The 14,123-nt window shown below is 47.0% G+C and overlaps 1 protein-coding gene across 19 annotated transcripts in view; it reads left to right on the forward strand.

Moving 5' to 3' along the window:
• The window catches only part of LOC117405859 (target of Nesh-SH3-like), a 74,424-nt gene that overhangs the window by 13,627 nt on the left and 46,674 nt on the right, over positions 1-14,123 (forward strand). For all 19 annotated transcript variants that reach the window (XM_034009277.3, XM_034009283.3, XM_034009282.3 and 16 more), the window contains exon 3: positions 13,620-13,688. In XM_034009277.3, coding sequence (XP_033865168.2) covers positions 13,620-13,688 — 69 coding nt within the window. The remainder of the gene's footprint in view (positions 1-13,619; positions 13,689-14,123) is intronic.

The raw sequence follows: 14,123 nt of genomic DNA on the forward strand, positions 1-14,123 counted from the left end.
TTGCCCCCTTATAGTTTTTAAGACCCGAGAGACGTCACTGACAGAAGTGGTAGAGAAGTTGAGTGATTGCCCTTCACCACTGCTGGGGATAACCATTGTGTCATTTGAAAAAGGGTTTAATAATGTAAAACAATGTATTCACAATGTTCCACCTGTGTTTCCTTTTACTTTCATTAGGGAATATGGATTAGCACCTACAATCGGTTGGAAAATGTACAACATCCCATAGCCCTTTCCAGTGTCTCTCTCTAATGCCTGCTGCAGGCAGGTGACATCAATTAATTTAACACAAATGATTACACCAGTGGCTGTGAGCACAGCCACACCCACACGTATTTCTCTGGCAGGGGCAGAAATTAACCCTATCCCTGCCAATAACTAACACTTTGCTTCAAGGCTGAGATCCACTCTGCCACAAACCATTGTGGCAGAGTGACAGACTGGACGTATGTAAGCTTAGGCATGAAATGGGCTGCAATGACAATGGGTTGACCACCAGGGGATAGTATCGGGTTACAGAACCTGAACTCCAGGATACATACCGGTACTGAGTGTTAGGATGATTGGTGTAATAATGACTTCATGATTGTTAATTGTTGGGAATTAGCCCCTGTTAAAAGCAGGGGAATCCTTGTAGCCAGGGTGGGGGTAGTGAAAGGTGTACTACAGCAGTGTTTCCAGTGTCTGCTGGTTTTCATTCCAACGCAGCGCTCAGTTGCTTAATTGAACCCTTCATTGAAATAATAAAGTGATTAACTGGACATTTTCCCGTTATTTTCAAGATCTTCATTTGTTGATACGGTTCAATTAAGCAATTGAGCGCTGCATTGGAATGAAAACCAGCAGATACAGTGTGCCGACAGTTACAGGGTTGGGAAACACTGTACTACAGAGGTGGAGAGGAGTTTGGTATGTTTAGAGAACTTGTACTGTGTGGAAATTTGCAACTGTGTGCTGTAAGTACGCATCTAGTGTTAAAACACTGAAATACAAGACAGTCAAACAGCTGAGCTGTACTCTCCGGTAGTTATGGAACATCTTCAAAAGTTTAGTTAGAATCTTCAAAGGAAGATAGACTTTTGTTTTGTTTTGTTTTGTTGTTACTTTTGTTATCGTGACAATAAATACACCTTTATTGCAATTCAGTGTCTCCAACCGTGCTTGTGTGTCTAGCAATCTTGCACCCTCTCTGCCATGCTACCACACCATGTAATTACATTGTAAAAAACTAGGTAATTACAGATGGTTCCCTTTCAAGTATGAAATGTACCATTACCTAATGGGTATTTACCTCCCAAAGACCTCGAAACCTGAATATTATGCGCCAAGCCTGTGGCGCAGTCATGCCCGCCCCAGAGGGTACAAAAGGACTGTATGCACAGATCTCAGCGCCATTTTTCTTTTTAAGACTGAACTGACAGGGGAGTCTGGTATCAGATAAGTGCTTGTTGCTTATGACTGTATAATGTTCGCAAATTATTATGTTTTACATAATTTATTAATTACGTGTATATCATGCACTGTTGTTTGTTACGTCCCACTGCGGCATTGTGCCCTGCGTGAAGCCAGCGTCTTGAGTTGCTCCTTCCCAAGGATCAAGCAACATAGGTCTAAATTAAAAGTCATGTTTTAAGTTAAAAGATGCTTATTTTCTGAACTGTAATTGTGTTATTACTGTTTTCTGTTGAAGACAAGCACGACAGATGCTCTTCCTGCCTGGGGCCAGAGCACGGCAAGTAGGCACTGACTAACCGCAGTTTCTGTGAGTTTTGTGAATCTTTCTGCAGAGCGTTTTGCGTTCCTTACACATGCTCAATGATCTTCCCCATCACCCTCTGGTAGAGAGGTGGCTCCATCCTTACCCCATGGCTCTGTGCCAATGGAGATCGGACGACGCACCTGGGAAAGTAGCCCATGCAGGAAGCTGTCTTAGCGGTCTTTCTCATCGTCCTCTGCCTCTCCTTCTTCTCCCCCAAGAAGAAGTGGCCATTCCAAGCGATCGGCGGACTCAGAGCAGATGTAGAAACTCTGGGCAGCTGTTTCTCACCAAGGAAATGTGCTCGCAGAGTTACTGCGTGAACGTTCAGCGCCGTCTGCCCCTTGCCTGTCCCCTTGGGTCCCAGGGGGCTACGAGCACAGATTGGCAACAGGATGACGTGGTGTTCATCACCGCCTGAGGAGTTTGGGCGAGCAGGAAGTGGGTGAACAGGAGCTGGTGTTCCCGTCAGGGACGTGGAGTCAAACAGCATATCGCCTGTGCACAGCTGGGCAACTATAATAGTATTCTGGTTGCCTATGTGTCCTATTTTCTCAGGTCCCTCTCTGACAGCCACAGGCAGGGCCGGATTAACCCATCCCTAGGCAAACATACACTTCTGGGCCTCTATCTTCTTATATTAATAGCAACAAATATACGATTATATATATGTATATATTAGCTTAACTCACACTCCACCAATTTGCAATTTTTTTTTAAGCTATTATACATGGTTTTGATCAGAAACGGTCAATTATGGTTATTAATTATGACGAAAATTTCACGCACTGCTCTGAACTGAACGACTGAGCGAATCTGCCAGACACAGCTCAGTTGAAGGCGGTGTGCTAAATACATTTCAAAATAAATTCGGAAAAACCTGAAGCCTACGTCAGATCCCATAGCAGAGCTTGATAATCACCTTTCCCGATTTACTGAATAAAAATACAACAGTTCAAATATGGAAAAGAGTACCATGTTGATTGTTATCCAATTAAAAAAAAACAAACATGATGCTTCTATATAGGAGGGTGCTCAAACTGTTGTCCACTAACTGTAGGTCCCCCATAGTCTACAAAAATATATGTTAAATAAACAAACACACTTGCACATTTTCGTTTAGTCACATCAGGGTTGCCAACCTTGTCATTTTTTTTTTTTACGGACATACAGATTTACAGTGGCCTTTTTTTTTTACTGACACTGTATTTTTTTTACTGACACTGTATTTTTTTACTGGCACCATTTAAAAAACAAATAGAAACAATAAATAAAAATACATTATAACTAGTCTAGTTTTGTGTACTTACATTTCTTTAGGTCTTATTTACTTCTTATGGACACATTTGCAGAGAGGATGAAGCTGGTGCTGTTTTTAACAGCAGTCTTGGTAGCCAGAATTCCATTCAGAATGTCTGGAGACAATTGATTTGTTACGTCTGTTTTTACAAGGTTCATCTGGAAAAAAAACTTGTTCTAATTCTGCAGTACTGTGTGACAAAGTCAACATATTAAAGGAAGCGTGGCTCTCTGCTAGGTATATACAAGAGCACAGTTTTGTGCTAGTTTTCATCAGCTGCCAGATCACGTCTAAGATCCATCACGTCAGTCTGTCACTTGTTATTTCATAAATTCCATCTAGGCTATCCAGCATATATCCAATAACAAAAAAACATTGCAAGTTGGACGATGTCTCCAGAGCTCGCTATGCTTTGTTTACTTACTTGGTTGAAGAACACGTAAACTAATTTCAGCACAGTGTTGTTAACTGGTATTCTTCTTTTGATACTTTTCATTGCCATCACATAAGGTGTAGGTGTATGTCATTCGAGATGACTGGCAAAGCCGCAAGCACTACAACATATACTATATTTATTCCGATTCAAAATAACTGACATTTTTTAAAAATGTATTTACGTTTTAGTGTTAAAATGTGACTATTTTTACTGACTGGCCTTAATGGACAGTTGGCAACCTTAAGCCAAAAGCAGTTTAACGTGGCTTGCTTCTTTCTCAATCGCCAATACAGCAAAGGCAGTGAGCTTTCCTTGCTTTACTGTTGATCGGAGGTGTTTTTTGACACGCTTTGTTAAAGAAAATGCTCTTTCTAATACCTCCCTTTGGCGCTTGCATTCTTCTTCTTCCCGTTTCTTGTGTTTATGTTTTGCTGCACATGAAAGAGACATTGTCTGCTGTATTCAAGAAAAATCAGACTTACTGATCGACTGACAGCAGAGTGCAGAGAATAGGTGTCTGTTTAGAGCTCTTTCAGCCCAACAGAGCGCTCATGGTAGTGATGTTCCAGACTTCTGGGCTTGATGGCAGAAGCTTCCCAGACCCTTTTATTGGGTCTCCTGTGCATGCACTCTCTGCAGGTCTTGTTCAACCTCCTATTGACAGTGTCTCGTCACTGTTTAATGGCACTCTCTTGGTGGAAACAACCTGCCCATCTACGCCTTGGTGTACCAGTGGGCAGTGTCACCAGTAGGGAGGTCATCACTACGGACGCATCCGGCCTGGGTTGTGGCCAAAACTCATTATTTATTTGTGGCCAAATCAGAATTATTTTGCAGGAAGTTCAAGGGAGACATGTGCTTGTCCATACAGACAACACAACAGACAGTGGTGGCTTACATCAACCACCAGCGCAGTCCAGTAGGGTTTTTGATGACTTGCAAAATTCCAGAGCAGCGTCCACACATTCCCAGTACAGTTACAAATGGGGCCTGCTTAATTTTTGCAGAAGCCAAGACAAATGTTACGCTCCATACCAATCCTGCCTTTTTGCTGAAGACTATCTCAGCATTTCATGTCAACCAGTCTGTGGAATTGGAGACATTCCATCCACCTCCTTTCCAGTCTGACAGAGAGAGAGAGACAGCTCCATACACTCTGCTTGGTTTGGGCCCTGGTGTACTGTGTTGACAGGATGAAAAGTTGGAGGCAGTCCGAACAATTTTTTGTCTGCTGTGGGGCGAAGTACCATGGTTAAGCCCTGTCTAAGCAGCAGATGTCCAAGTGGATAGCAGACACAGTCAGGACTGCCTATGAGCTGGCCAAATTGCCCCCTCCAGAAAAGCTCACTGCCCATTCCACCAGGATCATGGCAACTTCGTGGGCTTTATTCCAGGGTGCATCTGTAAAAGACATATGCAAGGCAGCGATGTAGGCTACTCCCCATACCTTCACCAGGTTCTACAGATTGAATGTCGTGGATCCTCAAAACCCTGGCTTTGGAACTAGATTGTTAAGGGCAGCTTCCAAGTCGACACTTACAACACAGGCATAGAGAGGAGTTTCTCCCTCAATTTTTTAGCCCTAGCTACTTGTTACTGGTGTTTGTAATGGTAACACACAAGGCAGCCTTCCGGATATTCGGCAAACTTGCGCTTGTGACGGCTTAAGTATACTCACCCATTAGGTAATGGTTACATTTTGTAAGCTCCAGTGTATTTTTTTAAATTACACTTATCCCCCTAGTAGTCTCAATGCAAAAGCAGTAACCATGTATAGTTCTTACTATGCTACGTGGGAAGTCAAAACTGGCAAGTGAAAGCTGCAAGCGTCTTACTACCATTAAAGGTCTGAAAGTATGACAAACGTACCTTCATAGATAGACTTTAGAGTGCTTGGATAATCCTAATAGTACTTCTTGAGTTGCTTGTATAGTGACGGTTAGGGTTATGTCATGTCAACCAACATTGTAAAATGTTTGGATTCTGGAATGGAAAATGACTGGGCCAGGGAACAGGAAATTGAAACGGTATAGTAATGTTGGCAGTAGTAGGTGGAGTCCAAAGCCATCAGTATGTCAGTATGCGTTGTTCCCTGCAAAAGTGGGGATGTAAACATAATTCAACCAAAACCAATGACATAGACAACACATTTAAACAATACTGCGGTGAACCAGGGATCAGCACGCTAAAACACAGCTCTTCAATCTGTTACAGATTTTGATTGCCTTATTCAATAAAATTCCACTTGCTGTGGTAGACCAACATTGGCAAAATAGTACAGTATGTACCACTAATCAACTGCAGTCAAATTTCTTCTAACCATAGAAAATCTGGTGGAAACATTATACACCTTTTGTGGCAATTTAAGAAGAGTGAACCCAGACATATATTGTGAGCTTTTTAGCCTGCTTTAAATTCAATATTTCCTGATTCATGATCAATCTGATTACAGTCATAGAATTTGGATCCAAAAAACACAATTTAGGTTATATATATATATATATATATATATATATATATATATATATATATACAGTATATACATACAGTGCCTTGCAAAAGTATTCAGACCCCTGACCAATTCTCTCATATTACTGAATTACAAATGGTACATTGAAATTTCGTTCTGTTTGATATGTTATTTTAAAACACTGAAACTCAAAATCAGTTATTGTAAGGTGACATTGGTTTTATGTTGGGAAATATTTTTAAGAAAAATAAAAAACTGAAATATCTTGCTTGCGTAAGTATTCAACCCCCGCACATTAATATTTGGTAGATCCACCTTTCGCTGCAATAACAGCTTTAAGTCTTTTGGGGTAAGTATGTACCAGCTTTGCACACAGTGTCGGAGTGATTTTGGTCCATTCTTCTTGGCAGATTTGCTCCAGGTTGTTCAAGTTGGTTGGACGACGCTTGTGGACCGCAATTTGCAAATAGTGCCACAGATTCTCAATGGGATTGAGATCAGGACTTTGACTGGGCCACTGTAGGACATTCACCGTTTTGTTCTTGAGCCACTCCAATGTTGCTTTGGCCTTGTGCTTGGGATGATTGTCCTGCTGAAAGGTAAATTTCCTCCCAAGCTTCAGTTTTTTAGCAAACTGAAGCAGGTTCTCTTGCAGTATTTCCCTGTATTTTGCTCCATCCATTCTTCCTTCAATTTTAACAAGATGCCCAGTTCCTGCTGATGAGAAGCATCCCCACAGCATGATGCTGCCACCACCATACTTCACTGTAGGGATGGTGTGTCTTGAGGCATGGGCAGTTTTAGGTTCGCTTTGAGTTTTGGCCAAAAAGCTCTATCGTGGTCTCATCTGACCACAAAACCTTTTCCCACATCGCAGCTGGGTCACTCTCATGCTTTCTGGTAAACTCCAGATGTGCTTTCAGATGGTACTTTTTGAGTAACGGCTTCTTTCTTGCCACCCTCCCATAAGGCCAGTGTTATGCAGAGCTCTTGATATGGTTGACTGGTGCACCATTACTCCACTCCCAGCCACTGAACTCTGTAGCTCCTTCAAAGTGATTGTTGACCTCTCTGTGGCTTCTCTCACAAGTCTCCTTCTTGTTTGAGCGCTGAGTTTTGAGGGACGGCCTTTTCTTGGCAGTGCCTGGGTGGTGTGATGCAGCTTCCACTTCCTGATTATTGATCCAACTGTGCTCACTGGGATGTCCAAACATTTGGATATTATTTTCTACCCTTTCCCTAATCTATACATTTGTATTACTTTATCTCTAACTTCTGTAGAATGCTCTTTGGTCTTCACTCCCAGCCACTGAACTCTGTAGCTCCTTCAAAGTGATTGTTGACCTCTCTGTGGCTTCTCTCACAAGTCTCCTTCTTGTTTGAGCGCTGAGTTTTGAGGGACGGCCTTTTCTTGGCAGTGCCTGGGTGGTGTGATGCAGCTTCCACTTCCTGATTATTGATCCAACTGTGCTCACTGGGATGTCCAAACATTTGGATATTATTTTGTACCCTTTCCCTAATCTATACATTTGTATTACTTTATCTCTAACTTCTGTAGAATGCTCTTTGGTCTTCATTTTCCTTCAGATTCACAGCCTAACCAATGATCCTTCAACAGTGGGGTTTTTATCCAGAAAATGTTACAGCAACTTTAATGGTTCACAGGTGGAGGCCAATGGTAAGGTAATTGTGTCCTCGTTAGGGCAATTTCTTTCATCGGTGTAAACTGGGCGCTTCCACAGCACAGGGGTTGAATACTTATGCAAGCAAGATATTTCAGTTTTTTATTTTTCTTAAAAATATTTCCCAACATAAAACCAATGTCACCTTACAATAATTGATTTTGAGTTTCAGTGTTTTAAAATAAAATATCAAACAGAACGAAATTTCAATGTACCATTTGTAATTCAGTAATATGAGAGAATATATATACTATCTGTTTACAGTATGTGCTCTTACTCATTTATCATCATTTGTTTACTCATGGATATTTGTAATGTTTGATACTGTTTCAGGGTGGAAATACTTGTGCACCCCAAGTGGTCATTTTTATACCGGCCTCCGGCTTGATCAAAGACTGTCCATTATGCTAGTGACTTTATTAAACATGTGAAATATTCATGAGTGCAGAAACAATAATATTGAATAATGGCACATATCCTGGGGCAATAAAAAGATAGCAACATGTGAATTCAGAGGGTGTAAAGTGTTCCTTTAAAGCAGAACTAAAAGGACTCAAACGGGGCTCCCGAGTGGCGCACCCAGTAAAGGCGCTCCGTGCGGAATGCAGGATGTGCCCTGTAGCCTGGAGATCGCAGGTTCGAATCCAGGCTATGTCACAGCCGACCGTGACCGGGAGTTCCTAGGGGGCGGCGCACAATTGGCTGAGCGCTGCCCGGGTGTGGAGGGCTTAGGTCGGCAGGGGAATCCACGGCTCACCACGCATCAGTGACCCCTGTGGTCGATTGGGCGCCTATGGTTCTGCAGTGGAGCCGCCAGATCTGTGTTGTCCTCCAGCACTATAGGTCTGGTGGCATTGCTATGGATCTGCAGTGCGAAAAATGATGGCTTGGCAGGAGCACGTTTCGGAGGACGCGTGTTCCAGTCGCCGTTTCCCAAGTCGGCGGAGGGAGGTTGCGAGTGGTGAGCCAAGGATACAGATAATAATTGGGCATACTAAATTGGGGAGAAAACTGGGGTAAAAAATTGGCGACGACTAAATTTATATAAAATAAAAAATAATAAAAAATAAAAAATAAAAAAATAAAAAAAAATAAAAGGACTCTGTGACAGGGTACTGCCCCGTCTTTATGATCATGGTTGGGACTGGCAGGGAGGGGGTTAAAATTCCTCCCTGCCAGGAAAACATGTGAGAATGTGGCTGGAGCCCTAATTGACTAATTAGCCATTATTGATTAATTGGGCTCCAGCCACAGGGAATAAAAGCCAGGGGAGAGGCCCTGGCTAGGAGAGAGAGTTGGTAGAGAGTTCTGGAAGGAGAAGAAGAGTGTTTTCTGTTTGTGCTGTGTTTTGATCCAGTGAAGGCAACGCCCAGCCTGGAAACTTTATTTGTAAGTTTCATTTTGTTTGTATTTTGTGTTTTGGACCTTTTTGTTTGGCCCTTGTGCTGATTTATTTTGTGTTTTTGTTTATTAAAAATCTTTATTTTGAACTTTATACTGTCTCTGAGTCTCAAACCTCGGTCAATCCTGTCACATTTGGTGTCAGAAAACGGGATAGCGCCACCTGGAGGCTCAGAGCAGTATTTTTTTTTTTTTCTTGAATTTTGGGAGTTATTTTTTTTGGTAAATGGGGAAGAAGAGCAGACAGCGGCAAAGGCAGGAGATGCAGCAGCCGAAGAAATGTAGGCTGCTGCAACAACAGCCACCCCAGCTGGAGGACCCAGCGAGCCTCTTCCCGTGGTGTTCCTGGTGCGGGAAGGAGGATCATCGGTGGAGGTCCTGTCCAGATGGGCTACCAGCTGACTGGTGTGGGTACTGTGAGGTGGATGGCCACAACTGGGCAGGATGCCCCCACAATCGGGACCAGGAGCAGCTGCAAACCCCGTCCTCGGCAGCCACCCCACCACTTCCTACATCACCGCCTTCACCACCATCCCAGGAAATATGGGACTGGTTGATGCACCCTGAGGCGGACCTCTTCCACGACCTCCCCATAGTTATCAACACGCTGTGGCGTCGAGATGGGGGGAGGTGGGAAAAGTGGGAGGAACAGCATCACCCGGCGTCCTTCGCAGAGCTGGCCCTGATGGTCGTTAATTACCTGGCGGTAGATATGGGAGACGCCCCAATCATTCCAATAAAGAAGGTGGAGCTGTCGTCCCGAGAGCCAGAGAGGGGTGAGCCATCATCCCGAGAGCCAGAGAGGGGTGAGCCATCGTCCCGAGAGCCAGAGAGGGGTGAGCCGTCGTCCCGAGAGCCAGAGAGGGGTGAGCTGTTGTCCCAAGAGCCAGAGAGGGGTGAGCTGTTGTCCCGAGAGCCAGAAGGGACGGAGCCGCTGTCCCGAGAGCCAGAAGGGGAGGAGCCGCTGTCCCGAGAGCCAGAAGGGGAGGAGCCGCTGTCCCGAGAGCCAGAAGGGGAGGAGCCGCTGTCCCGAGAGCCAGAAGGGGAGGAGCCGCTGTCCCCAGAGCCAGAAGGGGAGGAGCCGCTGTCCCGAGAGCCAGGAGGGGAGGAGCCGCTGTCCCGAGAGCCAGAAGGGATGGAGCCGTCATCCCGAGAGCCAGAGAGGGGTGAGCCGCCGTCCCGAGAGCCAGAATGGGGGCCGCTGCCGTCGCCCAGAGAGGGGGAGCCCGAACGTCCACAGCCCGAGAGGGAGGAGCCCGAACGTCCACAGCCCGAGAGGGAGGAGCCCGAACGTCCACAGCCCGAGAGGGAGGAGCCCGAACGTCCACAGCCCGAGAGGGAGGAGCCCGAACGTCCACAGCCCGAGAGGGAGGAGCCCGAACGTCCACAGCCCGAGAGGGAGGAGCCCGAACGTCCACAGCCCGAGAGGGAGGAGCCCGAGCGGGAGGAGTCGGTGCGTCCACGGCCCGAGCGGGAGGAGTCGGTGCGTCCACGGCCCGAGCGGGAGGAGTCGGTGCGTCCACGGCCCGAGCGGGAGGAGTCGGTGCGTCCACGGCCCGAGCGGGAGGAGTCGGTGCGTCCACGGCCCGAGAAGGGGAAGCCCACAGGCCCAGGGCTGAAGGGACCCGCAGGGGAAGAATATAGGCTGTTCCTACCTCCACCGCCAGCAGAGGGGGAACAGTCGGAGCTGTCTATCCCTCCACCGCCAGCAGAGGGGCAACAGTCGGAGCTGTCTATCCCTCCACCGCCAGCAGATGGGGAACAACCGGAGCTGTTTCTCCCTCCACCGCCAGCAGAGGGAGACGAGCTGCTGTTCCCGCCTCCGCCAGCAGAGGGAGACGAGCTGCTGTTCCCGCCTCCGCCAGCAGAGGGAGACGAGCTGCTGTTCCCGCCTCCGCCAGCAGAGGGAGACGAGTTGCCGTTCCCGCCTCCGCCAGCAGAGGGAGACGAGTTGCCGTTCCCGGCTCCGCCAGCAGAGGGAGACGAGCTGCTGTTCCCGCCTCCGCCAGCAGAGGGAGACGAGCTGCTGTTCCCGCCTCCGCCAGCAGAGGGAGACGAGCTGCTGTTCCCGCCTCCGCCACTAGAGGGAGAGGGGCCGCCATTCCCGCCTCCGCCAGCAGAGGGAGACGAGCCGCCGTTCCCGCCTCCGCCAGCAGAGGGAGACGAGCCGCCGTTCCCGCCTCCGCCAGCAGAGGGAGACGAGCCGCCGTTCCCGCCTCCGCCACCAGAGGGAGCCGGGCCGCCGTTCCCGCCTCCGCCACCAGAGGGAGCCGGGCCGCCGTTCCCGCCTCCGCCTCCCGAGGGTCCGCTGCTGCTGCCGTCGCCTCCCGAGGGTCCGCTGCTGCTGCCGTCGCCTCCCGAGGGTCCGCTGCTGCTGCCGTCGCCTCCCGAGGGTCCGCTGCTGCTGCCGTCGCCTCCCGAGGGTCCGCTGCTGCTGCCGTCGCCTCCTGAGGGTCTGCTGCTGCTGGCGTCGCCTGGGGTTGCCAGGGATCCTGCTTCGCCTGGGGTCGCTACACTATGGCTGGAGCCCCACGGAGGGGAGTTGCTGGCCATGAAGAGGGGGAGGGAGGTCAGGAGACCAGCTCCCCCAGCGGCACTTTCGCGGCAAGATAGTGTGTGGCCGGAGCCCCGGAAGAGGGAGCTGCTGGCCACGAAGAATTGGGTGGTGCCGGACGTCCCACCATGGCCACCCCCATGGACACTGTGCTTCCCCCTCTTCCGGGACTGAGACTGAGGGGGGAGGTGGCCATTTAGGCCATGTTGTGCTTGGCACAAGGGGGGGGATATGTGACGGGGTACTGCCCCGTCTTTATGATCATGGTTGGGACTGGCAGGGAGGGGGTTAAAATTCCTCCCTGCCAGGAAAACATGTGAGAATGTGGCTGGAGCCCTAATTGACTAATTAGCCATTATTGATTAATTGGGCTCCAGCCACAGGGAATAAAAGCCAGGGGAGAGGCCCTGGCTAGGAGAGAGAGTTGGTAGAGAGTTCTGGAAGGAGAAGAAGAGTGTTTTCTGTTTGTGCTGTGTTTTGATCCAGTGAAGGCAACGCCCAGCCTGGAAACTTTATTTGTAAGTTTCATTTTGTTTGTATTTTGTGTTTTGGACCTTTTTGTTTGGCCCTTGTGCTGATTTATTTTGTGTTTTTGTTTATTAAAAATCTTTATTTTGAACTTTATACTGTCTCTGAGTCTCAAACCTCGGTCCATCCTGTCACAGACTCAAACTCAAATAACCCAGAGAACATAATGTTTGCATAGCAGCCAAGTGGACAAATGTGCTTGGGTCTAATGAATCATAATTAGACATCTCTGGATCTAAGAGGAAGTTGTTGGTTAGAAGAACAAGTAGAGAGAAGCTCAAGAAGCCATGTCTAGCAGAGCGTCATGGTGGGGGTAGTAGACAGGTATGGGGTAGTATGGAATTGCAAGTCCAACCCTTGAGCAAGAGATCTTATCAGAATAGGCAGGACTCGGAATGCTGCATGCTACAAACATTTTTTTTTTTAGTGTGTCCAATTCTAATTTTGTACTGATTTTCTCCCAATTTGAAATGCCCAATCGATTTTCTCCTTACCGCGGCAATACCCCACATGGCTCAGGAGACCCGAAGATTCAGTGGGCGTCCTCCGATCCCACGACCAAGCTAGCTTCCTCTTTTCACCCAGGAACTGACCTCTGGAGGACAAAGGCCATCCCTGCAGGTGTCCGCCCCGAGCACACTGGCCAGCAGGGTTCGCTGTAGAGCGATGAGGAGAAACAGTCCCTGCTGATTTTACCTGGGCCAATGCGACGCTCCCTACGGAGTCCCCAGCGAAGACTGGCCTACTTCACACAGCCAGGACGCAAACCTGCACTGTATGACTCACCCTGCGCACCCACTACAAACACATTTTAACCAATCATGTTGTGCCACCATCTAGAATTTGGATTGGTAATTTTCTTTTCTGGCTCTGATGTGGTGTCTGTGTAGTATTTAACTTGTTCTAACACTATATTTAAGGCTATTTTCCAGAATATCTCCCAGGCGCATCAATGAAGATATGACTAAATAATAAGACATCTGCATTACCATACAACTGCATGAGTGACAATGAAATTCTCATTAAGATATTATTTATTTGAATCCTTTATATTATTCTGAGCCACTACCCTGACCTTAAAAGAACTGCAGAGGGGGCGACAGTAAAAGGAATTCATAAAAACAAATTGAGTATGGTTTTCTAATCTTCTTTTGTTTAGTTTACAGACTGGGTTACAACATCAGGGGTACAGTCAGGGGATTCCTGCAGGAATTTGAATGTGTTGCAAAATAGTTTCAGCACTTTCTTGTTTCTTTATTGCCAGAGAAACAATGAATTATGTTTGTATGAGGCAAACCTGACTGACATGGAAACTGGAGACCTTTCGCAGATTTTCTCCTGGCCTGGGTTTGTTGTTCTCCCCTGTCATAATGCAGCCAATCAAGTCCCAGTTTACTTCATTAATACTTGTTAAAGCTTGTGGGCCCATAGCAACACACAGGGCTTTATTTCTAAATCTTGTACTAATTACTTTCTTCTGTTGCATTCTCAGATGCCGAACCCAAGTACTTAATAGCTGTGCAGCCAATTCCAGACAATGATGTGAAAAAGCAGTGCACAGGTAAAAAGACATTGCTGTACCATCTAGCATTCCAAAGAGACACTATCCTTATGAAATGATGATCCTCCAAACCTTTATTGATGACTCTAACAGGGCGATGTTACAGATGTGGGTCACTGAATAATAATGGGTCAGACAAAGAGCACTGGGTGTTGACACGCCGCACAGGCACGCAGATTTAATAACAAAGGTGCTGCCAGCAATGGTAGCCCTAGTGTCAGATTTAACAAAGAAAACACAAGAAAACAAAGCTAAAAAATAAAAGTTTGCCACACAAAGCCAGTGCTAGTCTCACTAAAAGAGACGTCCTGATCCAGGAACCTACTACCTTGAAATCCTCCCTTAAACTAACCTATTGCTGTTGCTCCCGAAGTCTTGGCCTCCCAGCGACTCCGGGTCTTTATGACAGTCCTGGCTGGGCAGCGCCTTCAGAGG

Source organism: Acipenser ruthenus, chromosome 9, assembly GCF_902713425.1.
Source record: "Acipenser ruthenus chromosome 9, fAciRut3.2 maternal haplotype, whole genome shotgun sequence".
Classification (NCBI taxonomy): domain Eukaryota; kingdom Metazoa; phylum Chordata; class Actinopteri; order Acipenseriformes; family Acipenseridae; genus Acipenser; species Acipenser ruthenus.